Source organism: Urocampus carinirostris, chromosome 6, assembly GCF_059441175.1.
Source record: "Urocampus carinirostris isolate Australia breed hairy pipefish chromosome 6, RoL_Ucar_1.0, whole genome shotgun sequence".
Taxonomy (NCBI): Eukaryota; Metazoa; Chordata; class Actinopteri; order Syngnathiformes; family Syngnathidae; genus Urocampus; species Urocampus carinirostris.
In genome coordinates, this window is record NC_142354.1 from 18,352,034 (window position 1) to 18,369,237 (window position 17,204).

At 38.3% G+C, this 17,204-nt stretch overlaps 1 protein-coding gene across 1 annotated transcript in view; it reads right to left on the reverse strand.

Moving 5' to 3' along the window:
- Positions 1-5,071, reverse strand: part of poc1a (POC1 centriolar protein A) — a 37,393-nt gene extending 32,322 nt beyond the window's left edge. The window contains exon 1 of the mRNA XM_088338120.1: positions 4,736-5,071. Coding sequence (XP_088194246.1) covers positions 4,736-4,750 — 15 coding nt within the window. The 5' untranslated portion in view covers positions 4,751-5,071. The remainder of the gene's footprint in view (positions 1-4,735) is intronic.
- Between the last annotated feature and the right edge of the window lie 12,133 nt (positions 5,072-17,204).

A 17,204-nucleotide genomic window follows, 5' to 3' on the forward strand; every position in this document is an offset into this window, starting at 1 on the left:
TCCAAGCAAAACAATTGTTTTTGTCTTGGTGGCTGCTCAATTTAGCTGTTTAAGCATGTCACTTAAAATTTTTAATTCATTCATCATTGCACTTACACCTCGTAGAGCGGAGGGATGTGATCGTCAAGTAATATCTCCTACAAAGGCAGATTAAGCTGAATTACCCATGAAGAAGGTATTTAACCTCAGTGCGCAATGTTTGAAAAAAATAATGTCACCGAAACATGAGCCATTTAAAAAAAAAAATCAAATTAATTTGTTTCCATTAAGAACAACCGTGCGAACAAAGTAATTGTTTCTGACTCGACAAGAATTTCAGAACATTATTCCACAGTAAAGCCTTAAAAAAATTGTCTTTCTTGGAAGTCATGACTTCTGGGAGGTAGCGTTTAGCTCATATGCACTCCAACACACATTGCTTGTCTTAATTTCAACATCAAAAATGTCAGGAAACAAAAAAAGGCATGAATAGTATTCTATATTTTGCTAGACATATTAGAATAAACAAAAACATGACAAAATGATGTTCAACAGTAGCTGCGTTTTCAGTTGTTTTTTTTTTACTAAATAGATGCAATACAGACGCTGCCCTACTTGGAACGAGATAAGTTCCAGACGATTGTTTGTAAATTGAATTTGTTGCTTCAGTGCTACATCTTGTATGGAATGTATGTTTAAGGCTTGTATGAATAACCTGTATTGTTTTGTACTAAAAATAAACATAAGAAAAAATAATATGCTCTATAAAGAAAAATAAAGTGAAGCTTAACTTACTCTTGGAAAATAAGCTTCAAGAGTTAGGCGACTTCCTCCCCCGTGGTAAAAAAGTGGCCGCAAAAAAGCGTTCCGACCATTTTCTCAACCACATCAAGCTTTCTTATTCCACTTCCATTTCAAAAGAAACGTCTCGCTTCTTCTTTACACTTCACACCAACCATATTGAATGGATGCAGGGGATATTAAACAATAAAAATGTCAAAGAGCTTAGTGCGCTGGAGATACAGTATAAAATGTTTACACACGAACTAGAAAGAGGAAGCCGGATATCTTCCTCGGGGTGGATACTGGTGGGCTCTCATAGCGCCGCACGCTGGTAGGTGAACACAATACAAAATCTAACTTACAGCAATATCCGGATATTTTTCAGCTTCCCGAAAAAAATGTTTGTATCTGCCGTTTTTCGTAATTTGAATGGTTGTAAGTAGGGCAGCGTCTGTACTGTAATGGAGTGTTTTGCCAACCCGAAATGTCCACAGTTCCGGTTTTAACGCCACTAGCCAATAAAGGCTAGCCAAAGTCTGCAAGCAGCACACTATGCCGCACATCCTTGTGTGTGCCCCAGAAGAGGGTGCTGTGTTCCTAAGGTTGAAGCAAGTCAATGTGATTAAGCAAAAAACCCTAGCACAGAAAATGCAATTTTTTAAAAATTGAAAATAGCATCAAAATTGCACTACTGGTCTGAAATATCGCGGTCATGTTATTTTTCTAAAATCTTGCAGCCCTACCAGGATTCTTAAAAAGCTCCTGTCAACTTGTTCACAAGTTAATTATTCTTATCAACTGAGTTGAAGAGAAACATCTAAAATCATGCAGGGCATGCGGCCCTCAAGAATCAGAGTGCCCAGGTCAAGTTTGCATAAAATGAAGACGAAAGTCTGAAAAAGGTAGACAGGAAGAACAAAACCTTGGAAAACGGCGGCTATGAACAGCATCAGACTTTGCACTTGTATTGACTGCCGACAAAAGCTCAATTTTTGTAAATCTTTCACGATGTTTTCAAACTAACTTCTGATGCATCCACTGCTGCTACTTCCCAAGTTTTTAGAAGATATCAGTAGTTCATTCATTCAACTTATTTTGTTAAAAAAGTTCTTATTTTCATATATACGTTCAATAAAGTATCTTACTGCTCATCGTGACATCCAACACATTACGTCTGGAAATGAAGAAAAAGCAGTGTTTCCATGACATTTTTGAGGTATTTTTGATCTGTGTCAGAAACCTCATGGGAGCGAGAAACTCAATTGCAATATTTTGAGTTTTAAATTTTTTTTATTACCACATTTTATTGCCAGTTTGCTCTTGCACAGCTTACATTTTGGGCAAAACTGAGTGTGATGGAAATGCACCTAGTTATGTGGCAATGCTAAAAACAAATATTTTAAAATGGCACTACTACAGGTAAAGACAAGCAAATTAAACTTATAGAAATCAGTGAAATTGAGAGAGACAATGTGTTATATGAAGTGCCTCCTAGTGGTAGAAAAAAACTTCCCTTTAGTAAAATAAGAAAACACTGATTTGAATAAAAGGCCAAAATATGTATAGGTTCAGAAATTTGTATTTTTCACCTGGCAGAATCCATACGTAGTAGTCGCCGCCATGTTTGTCTGGTATCTTGCTGCTACGCTGTGCTCATTTGGCACTGGCAACTCAGTGTCTTCTAGTGGTCAAATATTACCCAATGTACCTTTAAAGAATAAGCAGTCCTAATTTTGAGTGGGTCAGGTTCTGCAGTTGGATTTTGACATCAAAAGTTCTAGGAGTGTAAATCTGCTGCACCAGATGTTTTTGTGTATCATTATGGTGCATGAGTGCAGACGCTCATGGCTCTTAAGCTAATTTTCTATTTATTACAGTTCTCTTGTCTATTCTGCTTCCCATTCTGGACACACGCATGGCCAATAATGTCTGTGTATTGCAACATCCATTGCAGCCTGGTCATCCTGGAAGGGGGATGACCTCCTGTGTGCTCCCTTCGCAAGGTTTCTTAATTTTCTTCATATTGAGGTTTTTGAGTTTAACCTTGCCTTCATGTAGGTTTTAGATCAGGGGATGATGTAATAATAGTCTGTAGTCAGTAATAGTCTGTCGTCAGTGCAGCCCTTGGAGACCTCTTGTGATTAACGGCTATACAAATAAACATGACTTTACTACATTGTATGCACATGTGCTACTACCATTGATCAACATATTCAGATATTCATAAACTAACCTAGTGTGGCTAAAATGACAACACAGAAATAGTTATCCACATTTTAAAATGTACTTCATGAGCCAAAGCAAGTACAATTTAAATCTGTAAAATATTGTACAGCACCAAATTATAAAATTGTGTACGCCGTGTATCAATTTTTTAAGTGAAAACTCGTTTTTGGTTGGACCGATCTCGTTTTGGGTAATACTCTATCCTATCTCTAATCTGGTTCGCATAATAAACAATAATTAAATTACTGCAAGTGTGGAAAGATGCCTAAAGTAATGCATGTGTTGTTTATATGGTAAACAAATGTATTTATTCAATTTATACTGTAAGGCAGCACAGCGGTTAGCACGTGTGCGGCACAGTTCTGAGGTCATGATAGTTAAACTTCCTGTGTGGAGTTTGCTTTGGTCTCCCCGTGCTTGCGTGGGTTTCTTCCGCCGCTTTCCTCCCACATTCCAAAAACATGCATGTCAGGCTAATTGACCGGTCAAAATTGTCCCTAGGTGTGAATGAGCGAGTGAGCAGGGTTGGGTAGGGTTACTTTAACTTGATTACTTTCAATTACTTTTGGATTACTCCAATACCAAATATGCCAATAAAAGACAAAAGAAACTAAATATGAATACAATTATGACTCACAACACGTGGTAATCTTTCTCTCCTGGCTTTGATCTCTTTGATCTCCGGCAAAACTAACATAAAATGCGACAGAAACAAAATGAAAATAAATCCAAACAGCTTGCCAACATCATTTTTGCCATTCCATGTATTCCGTTCTCCCCAAGCCTGCACAAAATTTAGTAATTTAATTCATATTTAGTTTCTTTTGTCTTTTATTAGCATGTCTGGTATTGGAATAATCCAAAAGTAATCAAGTTAAAGTAACCCTACCCAACCCTGCGAGTGAGCTGTCTGTCTCTGTGAGCCCTGCAACTGGCTGGTAACCAGTTCAGGCTGTCCCCTGCCCACTGCCAAAAGATAGCTGGGATAGGCTTCAGCAACCCCACAACCCTACTGAGGATAAAGCAGTGCAGATAACGGATGGATGAATTTATAGTGCATTTGTTTTTATTCTAGTCTGTCGCAGCACGGCGGTTGAGTGTTTACCGCGTTCGCAGCACATTTGTGAGGTCATGGGATCGAAATCCAGCTACCAGCCTTCCTGTGCAGAGTTTGCATGTTCTCCCCGTGCTTGCGTGGGTTTCCTCCCACATTCCAAAAACATGCATGTATGGTTAATGGGTTGGTCCAAATTGTCCCTAAGTGTGAATGAGCAAGTGAGTTGTCTGTCTCTGTGTGTCCTGCAACTGGCTGGAAAACAGTTAAGGGTGTCCCCTGCCCACTGCCCCAAGATGACAGGGATGGGCTCCACACCCCCCGTGACCCTAATGAGGATAGGCGGTGCAGATAATGGATGGATAATCAGTCTTGCTGTGAGTTAATAGGTGCCACGTTCTGCTAGGCAACTTTATCGCTTAGTAAGGGGAAATGTTATTTATAAGGGAAACAATTGACTGAGGTTGACAGGTATGTAAATTCGACCCAACATGTTTGAGTGTCACCTAATAAAACAATGTTATACAAAAGATTTTATATATTTTTGACACTCTGACACAAATATGCCAGGAATCATTAAACGCTAATATCAACGTTCTTTATGTTTGTGGCGTCCATTGTCCGTCAGTCACCACTGGTGACGAAATAACTCCCACCCCCTCAGCTAATATGTAGCTTTGAAATCTCTCTTACCAATGCACTGGTCATTTTTGTGGTCCAAGGACGACAACGTTTGTAGCAACGACTTTGGAATTGTTCGTCAATAGTGACTTGGAACTCCTTTAGTTGCTTGGACTCGCCAAAAACTGGATTTAAAAAGAGACTATGTGTCAGCTGCTAACTGCTAGCTGGCGACAGCAACAAGTTTCAGTTTACCCGCCGCGATTGGGCGCCCCACTACCGGTAGAACTTCTTAAAGGGAACGCTGCGTTCAAAAATTAAAGTAGAATAAAAATATATAAACTAAAATCATGATACTAATCAATTTGTGCTGTAATTATGTTGACCTCATCGGTGGTAAGCGATTTTTAACATTGCGTAGTTGCGCAGTTTAGAAATCCAGTGTTATTTTTATGACCGCCAGGTGTCAGCAGTGGGTTTATTATTTGTAATATTTTATTATTTATTTATTCATTGCAAAAAGTACACGTGACCACAAAATCTCTGGTTCTCGCGATGGTGAAATTTATTTCATTTTCAATTTTAATCACAAAAAAAGCCTTAAATTAACTTATCTACAGAAGAAAATAAATTAGAATTTGAATTAAGGATTTTTTTAAAACTGTAATTGTTAACAATGTCGTGAACATTGTTTACAACGAGATTACATGTGGCACTAAGGGATTAACACAGTTTATTCTTTGTTTATGGATAAATTTGATTTCTGCTTCTTTCTCTTACTCTGATTTTTCTTTTAAACCTGCAAAAGTTACATAAAATGTACTTTGATTATTCACTTATAGTGTTCACAATCATTTAACCCTATATAAATGCATTTCAAATATTATTTAGTACTTAAATAAGTCTTTGGTGACACACGTGCGTAATTTGATTGTGTTTGCTCTGCAATGTAATCAACTTCCTCAGGAGATGTAGGCCAGATAGTTATAAAATCTTTTTTCTTAAATAATTTATAAAGTTACACTAAACTTGATTTCATTATGCAAATAAATCTTATCAATTTTACTTGTTTCCTTGCTATCTTGATTAAATTCTACATGTCCTAGTAGACATTTTCCATCCTGTAAGTATGTGCTCAATTACCCACCAAAAAGACTAAAATTCCATAAAACCCATATACAGGAGGTGACATTTTGATTTTGGCCGGAGTTGAAACATGGAAAAAGAGGAAAGCCTTATCTTTTACTCTTCTTACTTTTCTTTTTTTTTTCTTTTTTACTTTACGTGTGGTAAAATAATTTTAGATGTATTTGTTAAGGTTTTGTCATTCTTTTAAAAGTTAGCTTGGTAAACTTAGGACATGACTGGTATGGATAATTGTGTTTACAAGCAAATTATTAAAAAAAAGTTTTGTCCGAAAAATTATTTCGTGTTTGTTAGGAAATGGCTGGGAGATATCATACAGAGACACTGTTTAAGAAAACAAGCTATAATTATAATTGTATCCATCCCTGAGCATGACTACTGTGTTTTTCTCATTGTTAAACATATTAGTGTTGTAATAAAATCATGAAAACAAAAAATAGCTTGTTATTTGTTTTTTCTTTAAAAATCATGACACCAAAAACGTTGGTGCAAACAAAGAATCACCCACACGTAATAAATACTTTAAATTCTTAATACAATCCTGTTTGACATTTTTTTCTGCGTTTTACTCTTCATCAAATATAAAGTGACAAAAGAAAAAAACTTCTGACTAACTTTTTTACCTTTTTTTAAAAAATCTTTTTCTCATCTTTTCTTATTTTTTGCTTTCTCTCCCCCTACCTTTCTTTTCATTCCCATTTTCCTTGTTTTGCCTATTTTTCTTATTTCTTGTTGATTCTTTTTTATTCCTTTTAAAAATCTATATTTTTGTTTCTTTTTGACTGTCTTTGTGAAAGGCTAGGTAAAAAATGGAGGAAAAAGGGGCTTTTTGCTCGCTTTCATCTCCAACTTTGTGGTTTTCCATGGACTCATTTTTGGTTGCACTTCACATTACACCGACATCTAGTGGAGAAATAAAAAACACTGTCCCTTTAAGAACAGCAGAATGTTTTTATGACAGCTGTTTTTGTGGGAAATCCCATTTTCCCCAACCTAAGCCAGACGCTAGTTTCAGCGGCCCCCAACTTAATTGAGTTAGAGTCAGGGCAACTTCTTCAGGAACAACAGGTTCAAACATGTTTACCAACCTTCAGTAAGCCAAGGAACACATTTTTCATTTGCAAAATTTCACAGAACACTGTAAAAATAGCTTCACACATGATATACAAATTCTGGGATTGCAAACAATTGTGTTTTAATATAGTCAGTAGTTCCACTGTGCAAAGGCGTAGGCTTGGCATGGACAAAAGTGGATATGTCCCCACCAATATTGAGCAATCATTGTGTTGTCTTCACCAATATTATGTGATCACTCAAGGTCAAGACCAAACCTACACCTGTGCGAATGTATATCTTTCTGTTTTATATATCGTTTACATGTTACTATTTTGTTCAAGCTTCAGTGAAATAGCATAATAGTTTTGCCTTTCACTGAAGTTTGTGGCCTAGATAGATGGACAAAGATATAGCGTCATCCATCCATCTGTTGTCCAAACCACTTACCCTCATTTGTAGTTTCCAAGCGGAACTAAGGGAAAGGAAATACAGTGAGAAACATTTTTCTAAAAAAGTACTAGCTCTATAGAACGAACAAATAAAACTTGCCCTCAGAAGAAAAATGCTTGTGGATGTGTGTCAATGTGATCACAATTTTTTTGCTAGGGCCATTTGTCAAATGAGTAAGAGGACAACTAAAATGTTGCCTCAGGCATTTTCCCTATTGTCACTGACATGGGGGAAACATATCTCCAGTTTGAGTCATATTTTACTTTTTTGCCTTCATACAATGTTTACAGTGAAAGCATTATCATAAAGCAAAAAATAAAGATTGTTTAACTTTATTAGTCCTTGATATACAGTTAAGAAAATAAGTATTTGAACACCCTGCTATTTTGCTATATCTCCCACTTAGAAATCATGGAGGGGTCTGAAATTGTCATCGTAGCATGTCCAATGTGAGAGAGATAAACTAAAAATCCGATTGAGATTGACCGTCATGTTTAGCTTCTTCCATTTTCTAATGATTGCTCCAACAGTGGACCTTTTTCACCAAGATGCTTGGAAATTTCTCCAAAGCCCTTTCCAGCCTTGTGCAGGTGTACAATTTTCTCTAGTGTCTTTGGACAGCTCTTTAGTCTTTGCCAAGTTACAAGTTAAGGTCTTAATGATTGTATAGGGTGGACAAGTGTCTTTATGCAGATAAGACCTCAAGCAGGTGCATCTGATTCAGTCAAGTCAAGTCAAGTCAAGTCAAGTCATTTTTATTTGTATAGCCCTAAATCACGAGGAGTCTCAAAGGGCTTCACAGATTATTACACTATATTACACAGACTATTTTTCAGAATATTATTATACATTCCCCTGCTCTGGAGCCGACGAGAAGAGTAGGTTATTCATATGCTATAGAGTAGAAGTGAGTTTTAAGCTTAGATTTAAACATTTCCACTGAGGTTGCAGATCGGATCTCAGGGGGAAAAGCATTCCACAGCACCGGTGCCCGGATGGAGAACGCTCTCGAACCAGCAGAACACTTCTTTGCTCTAGGGATCACCAGAAGGCCGGCACTCTCAGAACGTAGGCTTCGGACTCAGGAAGATAGATGGAGTGCAGGTGGACTTCTAACGGGCGGACTAACAGGTCTTTCAGGGTAAGAAATTTTGGTGGTACACTGGTGTTCAAATACTTATTTGCGGCTGTATCACACAAAAAAAATGTTAAAAAATAATGCATTTTGTTTTCTGGATTTTTCTTTTTAGTTTATCCCTCTCACTGTGGACATGCACCTATTTTGAAAATTTCAGACCCCTCCATGTTTTGTGAGTGGGAGAAATAGCAAAATTGCAGGGTGTTCAAATACTTATTTTCCTTACTGTATAGTTTAGTGTGTTTAGTTTATGTTATCATTTTACGGCATTTTAAGTCTCACACTTTTCGGCTTTACAAATAATCAATTACATGATTTTGTGTCATTTTGCATCGACAGCATTTTATTTCAGAGAAGTCCAATGTAGTGTTTGATTTTTGGACACAAGTTGTGTATGTCTGCTTTCACTTCGAAAATAGGAAATGTATTTCTTGTTCCTCCGCTTTAAGAATGAATGAAATGCTCGTGTTGTGACATAATTTAGAAACACAATAAACCAACTTCTACATGTTCAGTAGTTTATGAGGAAATGTTGGAGAAAAGAGATTTTACATTATATGTTTTGCTCCAGCTTTTGGAGATAAGCACGGTGTAGTGTAGTTGTCATGTGAAAAAAAACTTTCTCTAGTTTTGGTCTGTTTTGTTATGTTTAAGATGTAAAGAAAATATTTTAGTCAAATTTACTCCGTTAGCCTCGAGCTGGATACCTGGCTTTAAACCTTCAACATACTCCAATATTTGTTAGTTCTAGGGTTTCCAATAAAATACCATATAATATATTCATTTCACATGACAGCGACGGCTAGCATATACTTATAAAAGAATTGAATTCTTCTGCCAGACTGCAAGAGGGAAGTTGCAGCTTGGTATTGTGCAAAAACAGGGCAATGTTGTCCCATTTTGTGTTTGATTTTCCTAGGGAATACCTTGTATTAGTGATATAAGAATTGAAAAAAAAAAAAGAAATAAAAACCTTTACCGTAATCTATTATATTAAAGAAGACTTATATTTCCTGAACATCATATTGTTTATCTTTGGCAAACAGAGAAGCGGGATTTCACAGAACTACTACACCAATACTTAATCCCTCTACTGTAAGGGCGCAGATAAAAGTGGATTTCCTTAAGGAGACCAATGAATTCAATCTGATCTATTATTGGAACTAAAATTGTAATAATTCTGCAAAAATATTTACAATACTTCCAGTACCTGAAGCTGGCTTAAGTTGTAAAGTCTAAATAGTTCTTTAAATAAATGTTTACCAATAAAAATCCGATCTGTTTGAAAGATATACAAAAATAACGAAAATAATCGGCCACTCATTAGCAATATAAAAAAACAAATCTTTATTTAACCTTTTGTAAATTAGTTATTCAAATTGTTGTCCCTTAATAGCATTCTTTTAAAACAGATTTACACCCATTCTGTTGATTTAGATCTAATCGGAAGAAATGGTGGGAAAAAAACGACACATCACATCCAGTAATATCTCTATATTCATCCTTGACGGAAGCTTTTTGATTTGCTCAGCTCGCATTTACTGAAGGTATGCTTCCTCCTGATAAGAAGAATTTGAGTAGGCTTGGACAAAGTCTGACAGCCTTGTTACTGGAGTGAAGGTTGCGTGCAGCAACACAAAATAAACAACAAAGGTCACATGAGAACACCAGTGTATCAGAAATGTGCTGGTGCCTCTACTGTTCCCTCTCATGAAAATTACATGCACAACGGGTGCTTGTAATCCTTGAAAATGCTTGAATTTGAAGTTTGTGTTTTCAAGATCAGGAAAATGTTTGAATTTCAAGTGAAGTGCTTGAAAATTCTTGAAATTATTTTTATTGCTGTGTTTCTTGGCAGTCTGACTTGATAGACTGCATTTTTAGATGAAGAAACATTTTAAAAGTGCTTAAAAATGACACAGATGTTGGGTACAATCCTCATTATCGAGTTGTTATTTGAAGTGTTACTGCCCCCTAATGCCGCATCCAAAAGGACAGGTTTATCAGACTAGTCATGGGAATTCCGTCTCTAATACGAGAGGCAGCTCTTTTAGCTTGGGTTACTTTTGTCGAGACCAGCACACAGGGTAGACCCAATCACGTAACGTTTTCTCACAGTTTTATTGAAAGACTGAGGAAGGGCAGCACCCCCGATCCGATGCTCGCTGGACGCAGGAAGCAAGTCACTCTCGCAATCGGATTGTGAGCCGAATACGGAAGTGGATCTTCCGTAGCGGGCGATGGCAGTGTCAGGAACGAAAAACAGGTCGGTAGCCGGGACACGAGTGCAAATACCCAGGGTCAGAAACAGGTCATAAGCTGGGACGGGAGAGCAGACTTGGTCGGGATCAAAAAAGGTGTAAGTCGGGACGGGAGAGCAGACTTGGTCGGGACCAAAACGGGTCGTAGCCGGAGACAAACGGGAGCAAAAACGGGACAGGCGGGGGTCAGGGTCAAAAAAGGCTTGCCTTGTATTAACAGAGGTTCGCAGACGGACTGACAACAGGGGATTGACAGGACTGGGTTCAAGTAGGGACCGGGAGCCAATAAGAACCTGCGGCCGTTGGCGCCAAATAAGCGGGCACAGGTGAATCTCATCGGTAATCATGACAACTTTTGCCTCCCAAACACGTATCATCAAAATAATAAAACAACTTTGTGCACCAAACTATTTAGTAATTAGTAATTTCATATGTTTTTTCAGGGGATCCTTGCAAAACACATGAAACATAAATTAAAATATTCACAGAAAAAATTGGTAAAATGCAAAACAATTTTAGATTTTTGCTCACTGAACAGACTTAAAGTCAAACAACAACACAAAATTAAAAATGTAAAACAAAAAAATATGCATGAAAAATTGTAACTATTCAGTGCTCTAAATAAATAATAAAATGCAAAACTATTTACATTTTTATCTTAATCAATTAAGGCACAGACCGGCGGCATGGCAGCTGGGTGCTTAGCGAACAACCCCATGGTGCGGAGGTCCAGAGTTCGATTCCAACTACAGCAGCCTCCCGTTGCTGAGTTTGCACGTTCTCCCCGTGCTTGTGTGTTTTTTCACTCCGGTTTCCTCCCAAATTCTGAAAACATGCATGTTAGGTAACCGGCCGGTCCAAATGTCCCTAGGTGTGATTGAGCGAGTGAGTTGACTGTCTCTGTGTGCCTTGCAACTGGCCGGCAACCACTTCAGGGTGTCCCCTGCCCAAAGATGTCTGGGATCAGCTCCAGCACCCCGGCACCCTAGTAAGGATAGGCAGTGCAGAAAAAGACACAGATCTTCCAAAAAACATGCAAAGAATATAAATTAAAGTAAGTAAAAAAAAAAGCAAAAGATCAGCAGTCTCTAAGATTGAAAGCTTGAATGCACTCTTCTTTGGAGCAATCAATATCAATAACACGTGTCCATTATTATCTGCACTGCTTATCCTCAGTAGGGTCGCCGGGGTGCCGGAGCCCATCCCAGCTATCTTTGGGCAGTGGGCAGCGGACACCCTGACCTGGTTGCCAGCCAGTCGCAGGGCACATAGCAACAGACAGCTCATTCACTCATTCACACCTAGGGATAATTTGGACCAGCCAATTAACCTGACAAGCATGTTTCTGGAATGTGGGAGGAAACCGGAGTGCCCAGAGGAAACCCACGCAAGCACGGGGAGAACATGCAAACTCCACACAGGGGATTCGATCTCACGACCTCAGAACTGTGCCGACACGCGCTAACCACTGCGCCGCCGTGCTCCCCAACACGTGTCCAAATTTTTTCTTCTTTTTATCCATACAGTGCTATCCCTCTTTTTTGTCTTCTGTTTTGAACTCCATTAATGCCCAACACCTGTAGAGCTTTTTTCTTGTTTGTAAACAACCGTGTGCATTGTTGAAGCAGAATGGCAGAAGTCATGTCAAATTATAGCAGCCCATTGACACATAAAGATTGTAGGTTATAGATAGGAACAGCGCCAAATAGCACAAGGTTTGTGCTAGCAGCAAGATAAACCAACCAAAACAACTTATTGTGATCGACGCTGTATTTCTTGTTTTGAAGGGACTAGAAACATTAAAAGTCTTCCTTGAAAGTGCTTGAAAAGTGCTTGACTTTGCCATGAAAAAGATGTAGAAACCTTTTTAAAAAGCATAACTCGAATGTAGGTGGTTCATTGTGACAAAAGCATTTGAGTCCATGATTGTTATGGAATGTCCAGCTGGGGAGTCTGGAAACTGGCCAGTTAATGTCAGTCAGATACAAGGACTCTGTGATACAAGCGCAGGGAAGGTCTTTGACTATTCTGTGGGCTGAAGGCTGATAGATGTTCAGTATGGCCCTCTTCCAGGCCAAGAGCCCTGCTCATACAAAAGAGCATTCAGGATGCAATATAATTTCAAAAGATGACCGATTTTCCATTTTCAGCAGCTGTCATGACAACATTTAATAAAATTAGATTTTTTTGGTTTATTAAAATCCAGGGGTTCTCAAACATTTTCCTGAGAGCGGCACATAACCACATAACCTTTGCCATTTCCGGGAAGGGGATGGTGTCAATGTGTAACAGAATTCATCACAGAGCTCAGAATATAAATAATAATAAAGCTGTGTATGGAAAAAAAAAGAAATGCTCTGTGGGTTGTTCACATAAGATAAGTCATGGAATATAAACATTCTGTTGTGCCGTGCAATCTTAACAGGTCAATGTCAGCTTATTGTATTTTATTTCTAACGTAAGGATACTGCTTGAAACATGAATTTTCCTCTGGGGATGAATTAAGTATCTGCCTGCCTGCCTGCCTGCCTGCCTGCTTGCCTGTCTGCCTGTCTGTCTGTCTGTCTGTCTGTCTGTCTGTCTGTCTGTCTGTCTGTCTGTCTGTCTGTCTGTCTGTCTGTCTAGTTGTCAGAGAGCTTGACCACCAGGTGCAAACAGTAGATGACATGCAAAAAGGCAACTGATTTTTCTCATTATAACACTGTTTTTGGTCGCGGTACCAGAGAGAAATGTTAATTTTGTATGTGTTTAACATGTTACAATGACAATAAATGCTTTTTTATTGTATTTTATTATTGTCATTGTAACATATGAAATTCACTACAACCTCTGGAGCCAGTCAACATGGCTGAAGGAAGCCAGTTACCACTTGAATTTGTGCTCAGCGGTAAAGACTCAAATGTAAGATTGTGAACCATGTAAAGGGTTTAAAATTTCTACTAAACTACTGAAGTATTTGAAGTTTGTACAGCCTTCTGAGGCTGCTTGTGATTAAGGGCTACACAAATAAACGACTTGACATTGATCTTTGCTACTGTGGTTAAAAACAGTATAATGAGATAAAACCCAGTTTTCATTCGACATCTGTATTAATTGTAGTCCATTGGGTTTGAATCCTGTTTCAACAGAAAATGTACCCAGTCTTTGAGTCACTCTCTCTGGTATTGTTCAGGAGGCAGGCCGCAGTTTGGGAATAATCTGTGATATATCTCAAAAGACATTAGAAATTTTTAGTATTTCCTAATCCTATACCTTCCTACTGTACACTCACAATTGTAGTTTAGAGCCCTTGAACTTCACCAAAGTGAGAATTGTCTCACTGTGGCACATTGACCTGGTTGTTTGTTTTAATGATCTCTTTGCAGCAACATGTGCCTTCAGTACTCTATTGCAGGGTTCGGGAACCTTTTTGACTCCAAGAGTTTTAATTTTTTTTTTTTTTTTTTTTTTTTTTTTTTTTTTTGCAAGCAACACTGTATATTTTAAGATCAAATTCAACAAAACCGCTGTAGAGCAAATAAGCCCAGCACAAAATTGACTTCCAAGTAACTCCGAACTTTGGAATGGATGGAATGACAGCGTCCCCTTTTGGACAGTTCCTGAACGTACCAATTCACCATGTACCAAAATGAAATGTGATAACATGAATTTTTTAATTAAAACATAATAATAATAATAATAATAATTTCCTTGTATTGTCATTCTGTGTAACAATGTACACAGAACGAAATGTCGATTGCACCTGACCCGTTGTAGCGAGCCGATGCAGCCGCAGCCAACAGAGGGCGCCGCCGACCACTTTTTAAGTCTTAGGAATGACTCGGACTTAAAAAGTGGTCGGCGGCGCCCTCTGTTGGCATCCAAGGATATGTATTGGTAAAATAATGTTCTCAGAGTACGTAATTATGTCAATTGGAGGGACATTTTCAAGTACAGAACATTACGCAAATTTCTCACTTCTTTGGCATTGAAGCTCACCGAACCCTATTTTGACGCCATTCGAGTTTTTTTATCAAAACTATGCACCAAAAGCAGAGAAAGCAAGTGCATGCTGCTAATGTTATTGCTAATGCAGATGCTGCCGCTAACATTAGCGAATAGCGGTGCTCAGTATGTGCGAGGGCTGTAACTGTAGCAGCTTAAGCTCTGCTAATGCTAATGCTAATACAGCTAGCTTTGGAGAAACACAGACTGGAGACACTAGCATTAGCAGCTATTATCGTTATGGCTTAAGCAGACTGTGACCTAATTTCCGAGATAAACAAAAAGGAGTAAAAAATGATTGCCAAACAAAAGGGAAATATCTTTTCAAAAGCATAAATCATTTATCCATAACATTGATCTTTTACACTGCGCTTGTTTACCATTAAAATGACTTTTTATTGAAGTGAAGTCATTAACACAAACACTGTTGGCATACAGCATTGTTAAATATTATATTCTTTGATTCTTTGATGCACAAAATCTGACACCAAGTAAAGATACCATTTGTTACAAAAGAAGCGCATGGTTTATGCAAAGTGTTTAGCACTCTCACTGTAGACGTCAGTGCATAATTTCCATCGTTTAAAAACCAAAATAGAAAGGTATTTCAAAAATGCTCGCCAACCTGTTAGACAATGGAAAACTCATTAACTTCTCTTCTGTACTATTATCATTACTTCTACGCGTAGGGACTTTTTATTGTGACATTTTCGTCTTTGTGTGTGTAAAGCAATAACAGGCGTGTCTGGTGTGTTTTTATTTTCCTTTTCCTGTTACAACAAGGCCGTTCGAATATCTCGTTCAACCTCCTCTTTACAAACAGGAATGACCTACTGCGTAATTTATTTCCTCTTGTGTAGAAACGAGAAGCCTAGCTTGTGTACGACATCATAATCTGCGATTCACTTTATGACACCAGCTTTATTGAACTGATATGAAAGGTGGTTTTTGGTCCTATATCTTCCATAGATAAGGCGCACCGGATTATAAGGCGCTACAATGGGAACGTCGACAAAACAGTCAGATGATTCAGTCAAACTTATTACCCCCTTAACATTCCCAAATCTTGCAAAGAAGCAAATACGTGTCGTAGACACGTGCGGATGCGGTGTCCGTACGATGTCACTCAAATGCATCATTTCAAATATCATTCGGAACGTTAAAGTTTTGGGATTCAAGAAATGCCAACCATTCCTTAGTTTCTATTTTCTTTTTCGCTCGCAACTTTACTGTGCATATGACAATAAACACTTGGAATTGAGTTTAATTTAAAAATAAACACTCCATTCAATCCATTATCTGCACCACTTATCACAGAAACACCGAGTTCAGTCTGAAACAAGATACTGGGAAAACTTAGAACTTAGAACAACATGGCGGCGCATGGATGCATGCATGCGGCTAGTTGCTCTCCAGCTAATCTTCTATTTATTGCCGTTCTCTTGTCTTTTTTGCTTTCACTTTTGGACACATGTGTGGCCAAAAATACTTACAGTAGGGACGAACTTATTCGGTTGGGTGGGCGTCTAAATTTCGACTTTTCGGGCACTTTTTATACCGCCTATGATATACCGAGCGAACTTCAAAGAGATCCGGCATCCTTGTGGACAGCTATTCTTCCTAATAAACGACGACAACGGCGCCGTAAGGACAGAAAACAGAAGCGTGGTTGCCGTGCAGGTAGATGTGTGAAGCGTGCGAAGTCTAAGGAGCAAGAAGGACGCGAGGATGTAACTAATTCCACCATTCATTCCTCGCCGGACAACCGAAGCTTTACAATCAGCGCACACGAAAAGCCACAACAGCGGCATCTTTTGAAGATCTCTACAAAGACTACAAAGAGTTCAGCTAAATCAAATGATTCAGTAAAGCTAAAATTTGGTCTTTTAAATATTAGATCGCTTGCTCCTAAAGCTTTACTTGTTGATAACATTACTCGTGATTATAAACTTAACTGTATGGGTCTTTGTGAAACTTGGTTACGCCCGGATGAGTATTTAGCGCTAAATTATGCTTCTCCCCCAGATTACGAGAGTAGCCATATAGCACGCATGTTGAAAAAGGGTGGCGGTGTCGCGCTCATTTCAGAAAAATCACTCAAATTTAATCCTCGTACCTCTAATAATTACAAGGCGTTTGAGGCTCTTGTGATGCGGTCCTCTCTATTGTCAATTTATGTAATAACTATCTATCGCGCACCTGGGCCATACACAACTTTCTTAGACGAATTTGCTGAACTTTTGTCTGAACTAATAACCTATGCAGACAAAATTATAATTATGAACTCCCCACTCAGTTCACTTACTATTGCGTTTAAGTCTCTAATTGATGCATTTGGTTTTAATCAACTGGTTGATTTGCCAACCCATAAAGATGGGAACACGCTAGACTTGATTCTGACTCGAGGAGTGTTAACCTCAAACATTATGGTGTTACCGTGTACTACCGTTATCTCGGATCATTATTTAGTTACATTTGAGGTGCTAGCTAAATGTAGTGTTAAAAA